This window comes from Oncorhynchus masou, chromosome 27 (assembly GCF_036934945.1).
Source record: "Oncorhynchus masou masou isolate Uvic2021 chromosome 27, UVic_Omas_1.1, whole genome shotgun sequence".
NCBI lineage: Eukaryota > Metazoa > Chordata > Actinopteri > Salmoniformes > Salmonidae > Oncorhynchus > Oncorhynchus masou.
In genome coordinates, this window is record NC_088238.1 from 31529616 (window position 1) to 31546667 (window position 17052).

General features: G+C 42.7%; 2 protein-coding genes across 4 annotated transcripts; both read right to left on the minus strand.

The window, feature by feature from the left end:
- Nucleotides 1-3922: 3922 nt before the first annotated feature.
- On the minus strand, nt 3923-13933 carry LOC135515996 (dynamin-1-like protein). Of its 3 annotated transcripts, XM_064939928.1 has the most exons (19): nt 13722-13929; nt 13069-13213; nt 12254-12300; nt 12079-12150; nt 11878-11964; nt 11594-11756; nt 11261-11381; nt 10989-11120; nt 8748-8954; nt 8220-8340; nt 7862-8017; nt 7402-7491; nt 7210-7302; nt 6553-6606; nt 6290-6367; nt 5912-6049; nt 5721-5830; nt 5160-5319; nt 3923-5005 (listed from the first exon to the last, which is right to left on the minus strand). In XM_064939928.1, exons 1-19 carry the CDS (start codon nt 13821-13823, stop codon nt 4949-4951), a joined length of 2133 nt encoding a protein of 710 aa, XP_064796000.1. In that variant the 5' UTR covers nt 13824-13929; the 3' UTR covers nt 3923-4948. The 3 variants fall into 3 exon arrangements, with proteins under 3 accessions (XP_064796000.1, XP_064795998.1, XP_064795999.1); XM_064939926.1 differs by lacking the exon at nt 6290-6367 and having other exon boundaries at nt 13722-13933; XM_064939927.1 differs by lacking the exon at nt 6290-6367 and having other exon boundaries at nt 13069-13208; nt 13722-13797.
- Nucleotides 13934-14555: 622 nt separating this feature from the next.
- Nucleotides 14556-16977, minus strand: LOC135515998 (dnaJ homolog subfamily B member 9-like). The gene is made up of 2 exons (XM_064939929.1): nt 16715-16977; nt 14556-15936 (listed from the first exon to the last, which is right to left on the minus strand). The coding sequence occupies exons 1-2, from the start codon at nt 16929-16931 to the stop codon at nt 15491-15493; spliced, it is 663 nt and encodes a 220-aa protein (XP_064796001.1). The 5' UTR covers nt 16932-16977; the 3' UTR covers nt 14556-15490.
- Nucleotides 16978-17052: the final 75 nt, after the last annotated feature.

Genomic DNA, 17052 nt, shown 5'->3' on the forward strand with positions numbered 1-17052 from the left:
TGACAGACAAAATGAGAAAAAGAAATCCAGAAAATCACATTGTAGGATTTTTAATGAATTTATTTGCAAAGTGTGGTGGAAAATATCTTTGACATCACGTGCACTTATGTTAGCATTTAATAAGACTGGATAACCAACAGCGCACAAGCTTAGTGTTTATGAACAGAACACAACAGACCACATTAACTGGGACGACATTCCTTCTCATGGGAGACCAAAAAGAGCTAGTTGAAAGCCACGCCTGCATATTCTGACAGGCTGCAGTTACAGTATGCTGTCAATCAGCAAGTGATGTTGTCAACAGAAGATTCAGTGAAGACACAATAGGTTACTAGCATGTAATGCTAGTGGCAGCAAGTTGACTGTAGGTTACTGACAATGTTTTTCCAGTTAGTTATTGTGAATCTTACAAAAACTTACTGACAAATGGTTTTCAGTTAAGAAATGACAAATTCACAGCAACAAGCTGCCATCAAGTTACTGGAAAATGCACACTAACCTCTTCACAGTGCAGCTCATTACAAACACATCCTCTTACAAAGTTTGCCATGTCAAAGGAGGTGCTCAACTTACATTGGCAAAACCATCAAACGTTTAAACTTCTACTGATGGTTGCCATAAATACACATACAGTGCCTTGCAAAAGTATTCGGCCCCTTTGAACTTTGCGACCTTTTAGGCTTCAAACATAAAGATATAAAACTGTATTTTTTTGTGAAGAATCAACAACAAGTGGGACACAATCATGAAGTGGAACGAGATTTATTGGATATTTCAAACTTTTTTAACAAATCAAAAACTGAGAAATTGGGCGTGCAAAATTATTCAGCCCCCTTAAGTTAATACTTTGTAGCGCCACCTTTTGCTACGATTACAGCTGTAAGTCGCTTGGGGTATGTCTCTATCAGTTTTGCACATCGAGAGACTGAAAATTTTTCCCATTCCTCCTTGCAAAACAGCTCGAGCTCAGTGAGGTTGGATGGAGAGCATTTGTGAACAGCAGTTTTCAGTTCTTTCCACAGATTCTCGATTGGATTCAGGTCTGGACTTTGACTTGGCCATTCTAACACCTGGATATGTTTATTTTTGAACCGTTCCATTGTAGATTTTGCTTTATGTTTTGGATCATTGTCTTGTTGGAAGACAAATCTCCGTCCCAGTCTCAGGTCTTTTGCAGACTCCATCAGGTTCGCTTCCAGAATGGTCCTGTATTTGGCTCCAGCCATCTTCCCATCAATTTTAACCATCTTCCCTGTCCCTGCTGAAGAAAAGCAGGCCCAAACCATGATGCTGCCACCACCATGTTTGACAGTGGGGATGGTGTGTTCATTGTGATGAGCTGTGTTGCTTTTACGCCAAACATAACGTTTTGCATTGTTGCCAAAAAATTCAATTTTGGTTTCATCTGACCAGAGCACCTTCTTCCACATGTTTGGTGTGTCTCCCAGGTGGATTGTGGCAAACTTTAAACAACACCTTTTATGGATATCTTTAAGAAATGGCTTTCTTCTTGCCACTCTACCATAAAGGCCACATTTGTGCAATATACGACTGATTGTTGTCCTATGGACAGAGTCTCCCACCTCAGCTGTAGATCTCTGCAGTTCATCCAGAGTGATCATGGGCCTCTTGGCTGCATCTCTGATCAGTCTTCTCCTTGTATGAGCTGAAAGTTTAGAGGGACGGCCAGGTCTTGGTAGATTTGCAGTGGTCTGATACTCCTTCCATTTCAATATTATCGCTTGCACAGTGCTCCTTGGGATGTTTAAAGCTTGGGAAATCTTTTTGTATCCAAATCCGGCTTTAAACTTCTTCACAACAGTATCTCGGACCTGCCTGGTGTGTTCCTTGTTCTTCATGATGCTCTCTGCGCTTTTAACGGACCTCTGAGACTATCACAGTGCAGGTGCATTTATACGGAGACTTGATTACACACAGGTGGATTGTATTTATCATCATTAGTCATTTAGGTCAACATTGGATCATTCAGAGATCCTCACTGAACTTCTGGAGAGAGTTTGCTGTACTGAAAGTAAAGGGGCTAAATAATTTTGCACGCCCAATTTTTCAGTTTTTGATTTGATAAAAAAGTTTGAAATATCCAATAAATGTCGTTCCACTTCATGATTGTGTCCCACTTGTTGTTGATTCTTCACAAAAAAATACAGTTTTATATCTTTATGTTTGAAGCCTGAAATGTGGCAAAAAGTCGCAAAGTTCAAGGGGGCCGAATACTTTCGCAAGGCACTGTATTTGACCAATATGCAAATGAGCCCCACATTGAATTGTACCTTATATTCAAAATATTGGGTAGAGAAATGTCCCAATATACCTACAAGGTACCGAACTGTACCATGTGAGGTCAAATGTGCACCCTCACCATACCCTTATTCTTTGAGAGTGTGTTAACATTCCTGCCTAGAAGGCCAGCATCTCGGAGTCGCCTCTTCACTGTTGAATTTGAGACTGGTGTTTTGCGGGTACTATTTAATGAAGCTGCCAGTTGAGGACTTGTGAGGCGTCTATTCCTCAAACTAGACACTGATGTACTTGTCCTCTCGCTCAGTTGTGCACCGGGCCTCCCAGTTAGCGCCAGTTTGCGTTGTTCTGTGAAGGGAGTAGAACAGCGTTGTACGAGATCTTCAGTTTCTTGGCAATTTCTTGCATGGAATAGCCTTCATTTCTCAGAACAAGAATAGACTGGCGAGTTTCGGAAAAAAGGTATTTGTCTGATTCTTCAGATACTCAACTAGTCTAAAAGCCAGTTTTATTGCTTCTTTAATCAGGACAACAGTTTTTAGCTGTGCTAACGTAAGCGCAAAAGGGTTTTCTAATGATGAGCCTTTTAAAATGATCATCTTGGATTAGCGAACACACTGTGCCATTGGAACACAGGAGTGATGGTTGCTGATAATAGGCCTCTGTACACCTATTTAGATATTCCATAAAAGAAAATCAATAGTCCTTTACAACATTAACAATGTCTACACTGTATTTCTGATCAATTTGATGTTCTTTTAAAATTGACAAAAAAGTGCTTTTCTTTCAAAAACAAGGACATTTCCAAGTGACCCCAAACTTTTGAACGGAATTGTACATAAAAAAATAACAGAATACTGTCATTTTATAGAAATAACACCAAGTTGCTCGATATACTTTAGGCAAAGTACAACAATTTTTTTGTGCCAATATACACCGAGTAGACAAAACATTAGGAACACCTGCTCTTTCCATGACAAGAGACTGACCAGGTGAAAGCTATGATCCCTTATTGAAGTCACTTGTTATATCCACTTCAATCAGTGTAGATGAAGGGGAGGAGACAGGCTAAAGAAGGATTTTTAAGCCTTAAGACAATTGAAACATGGATTGTGTTATGTGTGCCATTCAGAAGGTGAATGTGAAAGAAGAAAAATGTAAGTGCTTTTGAACAGTGTGATAGTAGGTGCCAGGCGGACAGGTTTGTGTCAAGAACTGCAACCCTGCTGGGTTTTTCCTGCCTGTATCAAGAATGGTCCACAACCCAAAGGACACCCAGCCAAATTGACGCAACTGTGGGAAGCATTGGCGTCAACATGGGCCAGCATCACTGTGGAACGCTTGACACCTTGTGGAGTTCATGTCCCGATGAATTGAGGCTGTCCTGAGGGCAAAAAGGCAAACTGCAACTCAATATCAGGAAGGTGTTCCTAATGTTTGGTAAACTCATTGTATGTATAATCTATCTCCCTTAGGTCCACAGACCAGGTGGTGCAGCACAAACTTCAGGTAATTATCAACCAATAGGTTTTGAGTTCAAATCCCAAGTGAGGTTGATTCCCAAGTAATCAGCATACTGTCTTTTAATGTTAGCGCCTTCACTTAGCTGTAAAAATACAAGTAACTTCAACAACAACAACAAAAAAACACAATAGCGTTCTCGGGGACGTCTCCAGAACAAACCGGAACTGTTTAATTTGAATGTCAATTATGCCTTTTTTTTTATATATATTCTCAATGACAATTTCACACGCAAACATGTTGCATCCTCATGTCACATTTATTTAACATGTTTTCCCATGTGTTCAACTGTTATCACGTTGCTTCATATGTTGTCATGTTATCACATTAAAACTTCACATAAAAATCACACGAGTTCACGTGAAATTCATGTGCTTTTCTCCCCGTTAAGGGATGCACCACATATTGCCTGCACATTGTAAACATAAAATGACATAGAAAGCGGTACCAGTGCTTTTGACATTATAACTTAAATACATTGAATAAATAAAAGATATTTAGGGTTACGGTATATTTTGGAGTGTTATACATTTTCATAAACAATGTGGGATGGCAGTATCAAATGTATGTGAACTGGAGAATATTTACACAAATGATATATTCTCCAGTTGAAGGCTAGGGTGTGAAACTGAGGTTAAATCTCTCCCTGTTGTGTTACACTCAGACAGCTGAAGATAGGACAGGTTTGGCCTTCAAACAGTGAAAGAGAAGTCACTGCAGTACCTGGTTCGAATCCAGGATGCATCACATCCGGCCGTGATTGGGAGTCACACAGGGCGGCACGCAATTGGCCCAGCGTCGCCCGGGTTTGGCCGGAGTAGGCCTCCATCGTAAATAAAGAACTTGTTCTTAACTGACTTGCCTAGTTAAATCAAGGTTAAAAATAAATAAAAAACTAAATAATAAACATTCTTGGTTATAACTACACAGTACAGATATGCCTTAATGAGGTATCAGTTTCTTATACAGCTGAGCGATGATATGTATTTAGCCTTAACATAGCTGTGAGCCAGTACCATGTTTCAATCAACACACTTACGTGAACCACAACAGTGCATTTTCACATTGGCAAATCACAAGTCTTCCGGGCATGATAAGTAGACACACACCTTCTGTCTTCCAGACATGATTAGTAGATTACAGATTGACTTCAGTGGAATTCTCCTCCTTACCACAGATGAGTCTCTCTGATCTCAGCAATGACCTGACTGGCCTTCTGCAGAGCCTGTGGACACACAATGAGATACACTTGACTATGAAGCTTGTTGTGAATAATATAATATTGAAGTGCTACCTCTAGTTGTTGCTTTTTCGATCTACTTCCTGTACCAATGTTTGAGTGTATGTCAAACCTCACTGTTCATGGTTAAGGTACCAACCTCTAGCATGTCTGCAGCCTCCTTGCGTCTCTGGGCCATGTCCTCAGACTCAGTGAGCAGGTCGTTGAGAAGACTAGACTTATAGAGCTGACCCACCAGCTCACTCTGCAGACTGTCCTTCACATGGTTCACCAGGAAGTGCATCACTGCCTTAGGCACGCTACAGGACAGAGGAGGGAGAAAGAAAGGAGGGAGAAATCTGAGCTGCTGGCCTAATGGGAGCAAATACCTCTAGACTTCAACACTGCGCAGAAATAAAACGGGTGGCAAGCAACCTAGCGGTTAAGAGCATTGAGCCAGTAACCGAAAGGTTGCTGGTTCAAATCCCCGAGCTGGCAAGGTGAGAAAAAAAATCTGCCGCTCTGCCTTTGAGCAAGCCATTTAAACCCAAACAACAACTGCTCCCCGGGCACTGTGGATGTCAATTAAGGCATCCACAATCCCTCTCTGGGGTTGGGTTAAATGCAGAAGACACATTTCGGTTCAATGCATTCAGTTGTGCAACTGACTAGGTCTCCTCTTTCCCAAAAAGAGAGGGACAGTGTCAGAAAACACATGCACCTGTCTTGGATGTTTTTCCGGACGATGAGAAAGTAGGACTTGATGAGTCTCTCGATGACCTCACAGTCACGCTGCTCCCGAGAAGACAACTTCCTGGCAACAGGAACGGGCTGCAGGAGAAGCATCAGCCAATCACTGAAGGGCAACACACAGCATTTTGAAATCGAATAACTTTATTATTGTTCGCTCACCACGTCCAGCAGGTTGACGGCAAGGCCCTTATGGGGGCTGGCGGGGCCAGAGCCAGGGGCCCCCTCATCCCCTTTCTTCAGCATGCCTCTCCAGTTCCCTGTCCCCTCCTGGTCCCCCTGGGGCCCTGCTCCGGGAGGCTGAGGTTACACACAACACAAACAATCAGATGTAAAGCCGTTTTTACAGCATCTAGTGCCACAAGTTGCAGAACCACAACGCAAACCAATCTCTTTAAGTCAGAGCCAAGCTCAAACGCACAGAGAGGGAGAAGGCAGAGAGGACATTGTTAAGAGAGGGCATGAGTGCTGGGGAGCAGACTGAGCACACAGAGCAGAGCACAGCAGGAAGTACGGAGCATGCCCACACCCATGCCCCACCTTGGCACCCTCCGCGTCCACAGAGGCAGGGGGCTCGGTAGGACTGGGAGGCTGGCCGACTGGACCATTAACTACTGACTAAGAGGAAGAGAGGAGAGGAGGAATGGTGAAGGGACTTGTGAAGTCAGGAGAGGTAAAGAGGAAAAGACCAGGGACAATTGGTATTACATTGCGATTAAAGAGAGCTGGAGAGATTGAGCATGGGAGCCATTTTGTTTCGAGTATTATAGAAGTGATTCAAAGTACGGTGGATAGTTTGTTACCTTATCCCTGGGGACGGCAGTGGGCAGCTCTCTCATTCTGTTTCTCCTCGACTCCTACAGGACACAGACAGCAAGGAGGAAAGTTACATCACTTTTACAACACACAATGTCCTCTTTTGCTCAGTTGATTCCCGGTACCACCCATATGTAAAATGTATGCACGCATGACTAAGTCGCTTTGGCTTAAAGCGTCTACTAAATGACATACACTACCCGTCAAAAGTTTTAAAACACCTACTCCTTCAAGGGGTTTTCTTTATTTGTACATTGTAGAATAAAAAGTGAAGACATCAAAACTATGAAATAGTACATATGGAATGGGTGGGAACCACACATGCAGAGATCATCTGTTCACCCACACCGCGTCTATCAAAGACCTGGCTGATGGAACCAAAAACCTCAAATTTGGACTCCTGACCAAAGGACAGAGTTTAACACTTTGTTGGTTACTACATGATTCCATATGTGTTACTTCATAGTTTTGATGTCTCCACTATTATTCTACAATGTAGAAAACAGTAAAAATAAAGAAAAACCCTTGAATGAGTAGGTGTGTCCAATCTTTTGACCGGTAGTGTACATTATATTATTATTACATCACACAACTATTATTATTATACAGAATTCATGTCAAGAGAAACAGTAATGAGCTGTCACCTCTATGTTGTTGTTCATGACCCCACAGGCATCAGCAAAGTCAGGGTGTTTGGTGTTGATGTAGGCCAGCTCTATGGCCACCAGATTATGCACCTGGAGTAAGAGAGTGGTATGTGATGCGATATAATAACCTGATGCAATTGGCATACAAACAACCCACGTGCACATTAAACCGTTTTAACCTAAATTTACCATCTCATTGGTGATAGGCAGCCTTTTCCTGAGCAGAGAGGTGACCACTTCTACTATGGCATCATGGAGCTTTGGAAATCTCAACAACTCCTGTGGAAAACACAGGTATCAGGTGTGTGTGTGTGTTTAACTATACTTGTGGGGACTAGAAGTTCCCACAAGAATAGTAAACAAACAAAAAGATGACCAACTGGGGACATTTTGTTGGTCCCCACAAGGTTAAATGCTATTTATATGGGGTTTAGGGTTAAGGTGAGAATTAAGTTTAGGGTTAGGAGCTAGGGTTGGTTTTAGGGTTAGGGTTAGGAGCTAGGCTAGGCTAGGTTTAGGGTTATGGTTAGGTTAAGGGTTAGGTTTATGAGAAAATAGTATTTTGAACGGGACTGAATTGTGTGTTCCCACAAGGTTAGTTATACAAGACTGTGCGTGTGTTGTGCGTGTCTGCGCGCACAGTGTCTACCTGTGTGCTGTAGTTGCTGCAGTGCTGGATGATCCTCTGCATCTCCTCATGGACCAGCTCTACACAGCGCAGGCTGGGCTCCTCCAGTCTCTTCACCTGCTTCTTCACCAGCAGCTCAAACGACACCTCGGGCACAAACAGAGATGGGCGAGGGCCCTAGAGAGAGAATGAAAGAGGGAGAGAGCGAGAGAGAAATTAGAGTAGAGACAGACATGTACCGTGTGTTGTTCCGACAAAGTAGCATTGATAGGAAGACACTGATTACTATTTATTCATTCCCCTAGTTTGAAGGTATGCCCACTCTTTGGTCAATACTGTTGTTAGAAGGAGAGAAGAAGGTCTCAGAACTTCTACTCACAGTGGCGTTCCTGATGGCGGTCAGGATGTCTATGGTGTTGAGTCCTCCTAGGGGATCCACGGACTCTAATGTTCGCCCAAAAGTCTCGTGAAAAATGTAACAGATTCTGGCACCACCGCATCTGCAAAACAAGAGGATAGATCAAGTTGACATGGTGTGACAAACATGATGTGCTACTATGAATCAAAGTAATAGTGCCAACACTCAAACTCATCTCAAGCATTTCATAATACAGGTACTACTACTACATGAAGTGTAGAGGGGGCAGGTAGCCTAGTGGTTAGAGCGTTGGACTAGTAAAAGGTTGCAAGATCGAATCCCCGAGCTGACAAGGTAAAAATCTATCATTCTGCCCCTGAAAAAAGCAGTTAACCCACTGTTCCTAGGCGGTCATTGAAAATAAGAATTTGTTCTTAACTGACTTGCCTAGTTAAAAGGTTTAAAAAAAAAAGTGCATCTGGGTTTTCACAGGCATTTTGCCCAGACATCGGCACCACCTTGTGGAATAGAGACGGTACTATTACTCACAGCTCGGCCGTCTCAATGTACTTGGCAGTGCCCTCGATAGTGTGGCAGTACTCTGCAGCGAATTTGGTTATGAGCTGCAGAAGGGTGGCATTCTGGTCCTCAACGGGCTGGCCGTAGCTGCTCAACAGGGACTGGTACTGGGCCGCCAGCACGTTGATACGCGTTTTCAGCTCCGGTAGACAGTCTCTGATGTGGTGCATCAGTAACCTAGCAGGGACAGGAGAAATAGAATCACAGAACATTGATTTCAATGGCACTTGAATGGCAATTCCAATCTAATAGTTCTAATTCTATGGGCACAGTATCTGAGACCTTGAAGTTTCAATAGATACAGTAGGTTACTGTAATGAGAATATTTAAGATGAATAAAGTTCATGTTTAGTTAAGTATGACATTTACCTTTCTGTATTACACATGATTTCCAGTGTTCTGTTTGTGACACTCGGGTTGATGGTCACTAGACTCGATGCTGAATGTTATGGATTAAACTCATATCTGTTGATAGTGATTGACGCTAGACTGGAGGTACAAGGACTGAGGACACAGTGATTATTATTGTATTGTCTGTGAACACTGTGTGATTCTGTAGCAGCTGACAAAGTCACTGGTCTTTTGTTTTGATTTCCTACAAGTCTCTTGACTGGTGTTTACAGAACAGTTGTCAGCTGATTAGGTTATACAGTGCATTCGGAAAGTATTCATACCCTTTTGTTACGTTACATACAGCCTTATTCTAAAATGGATTACATCGTTTTTTTCTCATTATCAATCTACACACAATACCCCATAATGACAAAACATTTTTTTTTCTAATTTTGAGAAGAAAAAAAAAGAAAAATATTTACATATTGTTAAGTATTCAGACCCTTTGCTATGAGACTCGAAATTGAACTCAAGTGCATCCTGTTTCCATTGATCATCCTTGAGATGTTTCTACAACTTGATTGGAGTCCACCTGTGGTAGATTCAATTGATTGGACATGATTTGGAAAGGCACACACCTGTCTATTAAGGTCCCACAGTTGACAGTGCATGTCAGAGCAAAAACCAAGCCATATTTTTGGAATTGTCCATAGAGCTCAGAGACAGCATTGTGTTGAGGCACAGATCTGGGGAAGGGTACCAAAAAATGTCTGCAGCATTGAAGGTCCCTAAGAACACAGTGGCCTCAATCATTCTTAAATGGAAGAAGTTTGGAACCACCAAGACTCTTCCTAGAGCTGGCCGCCCCCCGGTCAAACTGGGCAATCGGGGGAGGTGTGCCTTGGTCAGGGAGGTGAACAAGAACCCCATGATCACTCTGACAGAGCTCCAGAGTTCCTCTGTGGAAATGGGAGAACCTTTCAGAAAGACAACCATCTCTGCAGCACTCCACCAATCAGGCCTTTATGGTAGTGGCCAGATGGAAGCCACTCCTCAGTAAAAGGCACATGACAGCATGCTTGGAGTTTGCCAAAAGGCACCTAATGAACTCTCAGACCATGAGAAACAGGATTCTCTGGTCTGATGAAACCAATATTGAACTCTTTGGCCTGAATGCAAAGCGTCAAGTCTCGAGGAAACCTGGCACCATTCCTACGGTGAAGCATGGTGGTGGCAGCATCATGCTGTGGGGATGTTTTTCAGCGGCAGGGACTGGGAGACTAGTCAGGATCGGAGCAAAGTACAGAGAGATCTTTGATGAAAACCTGCTCCAGAGAGCTCAGGACCTAGATTAGCACAAAAAAATTGTCATTGTGGGGTATTGTGTGTAGATTGATGAGGGGGAAAAAAACAATTTAATCAATTTTAGAATAAGGCTCTAACGTAACAAAATGTGGAAAAAAAGTCTACGTTTCTGAATATTTTCAGAATGCACTGTAAGGACCTTCTTAGTGATGACCAGTTATACATTTTCTCTGCTTCTGTGCTGGAGGAGTCTTCCTGCCGTAACTTGTAATAAATCGGATAGATTTTTTGATTGCCTTGATCTGTGACTGCTCTTCTCTTTTGTTCACCTTGAAATTCCTATGACAGAATTCCATTCGAATAGTGGTAATTCCATGGGCACCATATCTGAGATCTAAAACTTCCATTAGATAAAGTAGGCTGCACTTTGTGATTTATTGGCTGATCAGAGTTAAGAACATTTCCTGGCAAGTGTTGTTAGAAGTCACTACTGTAGTTGCTACTACCATTCCTGATGTGCTTATGTAATACTTATACTAAACTGCAGTATGGAGGGAACAATAACATTCTCACCTGTTCAGAGTCCTGGACAGATACTTGGTTCCATTTCGATTAGCGAGAGAGGGATACTTCTTCTGCAGGAAAGCATGTTCATCTCGGATGGCATCGCTCACTGACTTCTTATTGTTGATGTCCAACTGACTCCTGCGTGAACCAGACAGAGACGTGTCGGCTTCACGGTAGCACAAGACCGATTTCAGCTAATGTTCATTTTTAGATAAGGTAGAGTAGAGGCTACTATTGGGAGTGAATGTAACGCGCTACAGTAGAGTATAATGCCAGACCTGTTGACCACTCCGATGAGGCCCAGTTTGACAGGGATGACCCGGCCCAGCAGGGCATCCATAGCATCAGTACCAGCGTCCATCAAGTCCAGCTTGGTCACCACCGCCAGTGTCCTCCTGCCTGTACACAACAACAGACTACAGAAATGAGTCCAACACAACATACTGTACACACCATACACTTTTACAAGTCGCAGAGAGAGATAAGTGGCTGCCCAAACACTGTGGATGAAAATGAGCATTATAGCCCTTTTACATTGATGTCAAAACCCTGACATCCAAACTGTTCCCATCAACGAGATATGCGGGAAAAAAGTCAAACCCAGTACTGACCGTCGGGATCGACCTCACGGGCCACTTTGAGGGCCTCTGAGGTGGCCATGTCTGTGTTGGCAGCGGTCACAGCCAGGATGATGGAGTTGGGGTTGGAGATGTGCTTCAGGATCAGCTCTCTGATCTGCACCTCTATGTCTTGGGGCTGGTCGCCCACTGGGACCTGTAGGGTTGGTGGGAGGAGGGGGGTCTTTTAGTGTATCAAGCTCTGCATGTCTGCTCGGCTTCTAGGTTCTCCTATGCAGCGCAGACACTTAGTACAGTCCATCTCCAGTCACTGTTACCTTGGTGATGCCGGGTAGATCCACCAGAGTGAGGTTCACCACATTAGGAGAGAAAATCTTCAAGTGAATAGGCTCATCGCTGATCCCCTATAGGAAATACAATGACAAACAATGACTAGCTTTGTTGAAATTGTTAGGGACGTATGATGTGAAAGAGATCAATTTATGAGGTGCTAAATAATTACACTGCGATTGTCTTACCTTGTTAATACCGGAAATTCTTTCCGTTTCATTTTCAATTTCCTGCCTGATTTCACTGAAGTCTGGGTAGATCTGAAAAGACCAGCTTTGTTCATGTAGATTTTCTTCAATCAACAACACAGAAAACAGAATGGCATGAGAAGCAACACGTAGCAATGTTTGAGATGAGTCATACCTTGTTTTTGGTGTGTAAGAACTTGCCCCATTCATCTCCTTCCACGCCTGTGGAATACAATAACACACGGTTTAGATACACATTTTCACCTAACCAAAATAAGGTAATGGAATAAGGGAGAGCTATCAATAATATTATGTGTCCTACATGCCATTTAGCTGACACTTTTATCCAAAGCAGCTTAGTCATACGTGCATACATTTGACATATGGGCAGCCCCCGTGGGAATCGAACCCACAGCACTTTGCTTTGCAAGTACAACGCTCTTCCAACTGAGCCACACAGGATCACAATCATAGATCAGAATACTATATTAATAGCATCTCTATGATCACAATCATCGAAGGAATAACCCTAGATAGACTACATGTTCAGGTGTGGACGGTCTGTTCTACAGGTCCCTAATAACAGTCAAGGGAGGCAGGTATACATTGTTACGTGTTTGTCCACGTTGTGGGGTCTGCAGTCAGAGAAAGAGGAAGTTTCAGCTCCTATTTTCAACAATGTGGTTATTGCAAAAACAGCTCCCTCAGGGTTTAACATGATACAGTAGCAAGCGTGTGATCTTCTGAGTTTCACGACTTGCTGAAGTATGTAATGGTACAATTGGTCTGAAGGGTTGCAAAACAACAACATGGATGGCAGGTCAGAAACAATGACACAAAGTGGTCTGAAAATACAGAATGGGGAATCACGCACGCACGCACGCACGCACGCACGCACGCACGCACGCACACACACACACACACACACGGTTAGTGGTCAGTCAGTGTGCTCACATATGGTGGTGTTCCATCCCAGGTAGGACTACGTACCATTCTCATCTTTCATGTTCCTGCCATCTCCAGGATCCACATGGACTAGCTGTAGGATGAGTGGCCGGCGGGTCACTACACCTGTCCCACGGGGCAGCATGTCCTTGCCAACCAGGCTCTCCAACACAGAGCTCTTCCCACTGCTCTGGAGACAGGCATCACATTATGTCACATCATGGAGTTGGGTTAACAGCTATCACATAAGGACAGATCTGAGAACAGCAGTGTTACAAAATAATATGGCACATAAGGTGGTGGTGACATGACTTTAGGAGAACTGATCATGAAGATGATCTAAAAAAAAATGGTCCTACAGTAATTGACAGGTGTTCCTCATAATGGCTACTGCCAAAAAGCAGGCTTTGCCCGGGTCAAATGGAACATTCCAGCTGTCTGTTAACACATGCACACCAATAATAGCCACCCAACTAACTCGTGCACAAGCAGAATAGAAAGAGGTGTATTTTTAACTGCACCACGCTCCAGTTCAATGGCTCATTTTCAGAAATCCTGATGTTTTGCCCGAACATAATGAAAACCTCGAACACAAAATAGCTGGATAGATAGCAACGCATGTAGCTAGCTATCTTTCAGGGTCATGTGAAGAGCCAAGCAGATAGCCCTATTTTGACAACTAAGGGGAAGGATTTCACCTGGGTTCCAACGACTGCTATCTGCGGCAGCTGTATTATGTCTGCTCCCACCGTATTGAAGACATCTTGAAGCTTGTTTATAACGGGGATTAGAGCCTCCATGTTCAAGCTAAATTGACACCTTTCTAGAGAGATAAAATAATGGAGCAGCTATCCACCAGCTCTGTTAAAAGTCATTCAATGTCCCACAGACAGCATTGAAATAAGCCATTCCCACCAGTCTGCGACTGCGTTGTGTATTGTAGGGACTTGTAGTCTTCCAGATGCCAAACGCTGCTAGAATTTTATTAATAGGACTTCATTTCCCAGAATAGGGCTGCTGCTCAAAAACGTTTGTTTTTCTATGGACGTGTAAGATTAAGATCACTTTACTGGTCAATTGCACACAAGCTCCAACCCGAAATTTGACTTGAGCTTTTAACCCAACCCCTCCAAAAGACACACTGGGCACCCAGGGAGCTCTTGTGGGTGCCTTGCTCCAGGGCACAACGGTAGGCAATAGTATATATGATTTGATACCATCAACACCCCAATCGCCAGCTCACTTCAAGACAGATTTTTCCTGTCAGACCCAGGCTCAAACTGGCAACCCTCTGGTTGCTGGCTCACCTCTCAAATCGCTTTGCTAAAAATAGTAGCTACATTATAGTGGTAGGCGAAAATAGTATTCTGAGATTTACTCAAATTGATCAAATGTCAGAGAATGGAATAGACACACATTTTGAAGATACTACAGTAATCTCAACCCCTGAATTTAGAGAATAAAATGTGATATAGAACATGATAGCATAGAATGATAGAAATTGTAGAAATACATTTTAGTCTGCAGGGACCTTAGCGTAAATATATTTTTATTTCCAAACAAGTACCACTCCTCATTCTTTCAATATTTAAAAATAGATCATCCTTAAGATTAACAAAGTGCAGACAGCATTCAATAACTGAACATTGGTTTCACACAAAATGATAAATCAGGCAGCAAAGTGAAAGAAAGAGACAACAGAACAAAAGGTGCCAACTGCAAATATTGCACATAATAAAATGGCAGAGGCACACTTTGCAGAAAAAAAAACTAGAGGTAACAGTTGATAATGGTGTATAGCCTAGTTAAATACACATATATAGTTAGGTTCTCTTCAACTTCACGGTGAGATTCAACTCAAGTGATAGCAACTTAACACACTGGGGGGGGGGGGGGGCATAAGTCCACAATCAAATGCAAAAGCTCTAAAATTACAAGGCATAAGCCATATAAAAATGTTCTATAACACTGACTTTGTTTCACGATATTGGAAGAACTCTTTCTGAAAGAGAGAATTACTTTGGTTTTGCTTAGCTATTTCAATGTTCCAGAATGAAAATAAAAGAAAGCGTGATTTTTTTTTCCCCTCCCAACTCAATACATTTGCTGCTCTCAAAGATGGAAGCCAAGAGAGAACCTGAGAAATGGGAGAGTCGGTGCTTGTCATTGCATGATGTAAACAAAGTCAATTTAAATCTGAATGGAGGCATTGTAACATGCAATGATATCCATATGTAAAAACCTAATACATAAGCCCAGCTAAATTATATCCAAAATGAGTGAAAGGTATTGCTTGAGAACAGTTTGTTTTATGGCCCATAGGTATCAACATATTTATAGCATATTTTCTTTCTTTCCAAAACCATGTTCCAAAGTGCTAAATTAAAATAATTACAAAATAACCACAATAGCTAAACCCATACCCCGTGAGTAGTGGGATGTGGGATGTGTTTCTGGTAGAGATCAATCAAGAACAGTCTGTGTATGTGGTGACCATGTTCCCTCTGCGCTGTGTCACTGTCCTGCAGTGTTGTTTTGCTGAGCCCTGGAACCGGCTGTCCGCCCCGCCTGTGTGTCCATTAAACGAGAACATCTTCTCCATGTCCTCAAACACGTCATCAAAGAGTTCTCCACCAAAGGAACCCTGGAAGTGTCTCTTGTGCCTGTTCTGGGCCTTCTGATGGGCCTGTTGGTGGGCCTGGAAGTGGCTGTTGAAGGCCCTTTTGTGATGAGAGTGCTGGTTATGACCGAACAGGTCAGAGTCTCTGAACAGGTCATCAAAGTTGAAGTTAAAGTTCTGGTGGAAGTGCTGTCCACTCCTCCCACCTCCTGTGCCTGGCTCACCAGGGGAGGGGCCATGTCCAAACTGGTCATACTCCAGTCTCCTCTTATCGTCTGATAACGTCTCGTACGCTGGGCAAAGGAAAGGAAACATAAGTCTCTTGGTGGTGTCCAGACATAAGAAAAACAACAAATGCTTTAACATGGAAAAACTTCATAACTGACTGTAATGGGAATATTAAGATCAATAAAATTCATATTCAGTTTAGAGTGATTCACTCAATGTTAAGCATTTTCCCTTTCTGTATTACACATGATTTCCAGTGTTCTGTTTGTGACACTCGGGTTGATGGTCACTCGACTCGATGCTGAATGTTATGGAGTAAACTCATATCTGTGTATAGTGATTGATGCTAGACTGGAGGTACAAGGACTGAGAACACACTGATTATTATTGTATTGAATTGTCTGTGAACACTGTGATTCTGTAGCAGCTGACAAAGTCATTGGCCTTTTGTTTTGACTTTCTACAAGCCTCTCGGGCTGTTGTTCGCAGTACATTTAGCGTTGCTGATCAGGCTATTGGGCCTTTTCAGCGAAGGCCAGTTAGACATTCTCTGCCCCTGTGCAGGATATTGTTATCATGGTTTGCAAACTTGTAATTAAGCCAGATAGATTTTTTTATTGATATTATCAATGACTGCTCTCCTTGTTCACCTGAAAATGTCTATTACACTGACAATATTAAAAGATTGGAAAACATCTATTACTTGTTGAAATGTTTACAAAAGTATTAACACAACTACAGGATGAATAATTGACACTCCATCCAATACATTTGATGTGGACTTGATGTAAGGAGCCCTGATGTAACAGATGAGGGGAGTGCCCAGAAGTTGACAGGACTCACCCTCAGCTATTTCCCTGAACTTTGCCTCTGCGTCAGGACTCTTGTTTCGGTCAGGATGGTACTTCATGGCTAGCTTATGGAAGGCCTTCTTGATCTGGCGCTCAGAGGCATCTTTTGGCACACCTAGGATGTCATAGTAGTCCCTCTGTGCCAGTATGAACTCGGTTATCATGAGAATACATACTGCTAACATTAAGACGGACTGTGCTGTGGCCATATTGGTGGTTAGCACTTGCCTCCCTGCCCAGGAAAGAGAGAAGTTTGACAGTTAGTTTACAGTTTGCTACTTACACAAGCAAATTATGTAAAATTGACAAAAGTATAACTATGTAAGCGTT

Excerpts from the sequence above, each read along its gene's own strand:
- LOC135515998 (XM_064939929.1), bottom strand. The coding sequence starts at position 16,931 with ATGGCCACAGCACAGTCCGTCTTAATGTTAGCAGTATGTATTCTCATG. Across the intron at positions 15,937-16,714 it reads GTTCAGGGAAATAGCTGAGG|CGTACGAGACGTTATCAGAC; the intron begins GTGAGTCCTGTC and ends TCCTTTGCCCAG.
- LOC135515996 (XM_064939928.1), bottom strand. The coding sequence starts at position 13,823 with ATGGAGGCTCTAATCCCCGTTATAAACAAGCTTCAAGATGTCTTCAAT. Across the intron at positions 12,301-13,068 it reads GAACATGAAAGATGAGAATG|GCGTGGAAGGAGATGAATGG; the intron begins GTACGTAGTCCT and ends TGTATTCCACAG. Across the intron at positions 8,341-8,747 it reads TACATTGAGACGGCCGAGCT|ATGCGGTGGTGCCAGAATCT; the intron begins GTGAGTAATAGT and ends CTTGTTTTGCAG.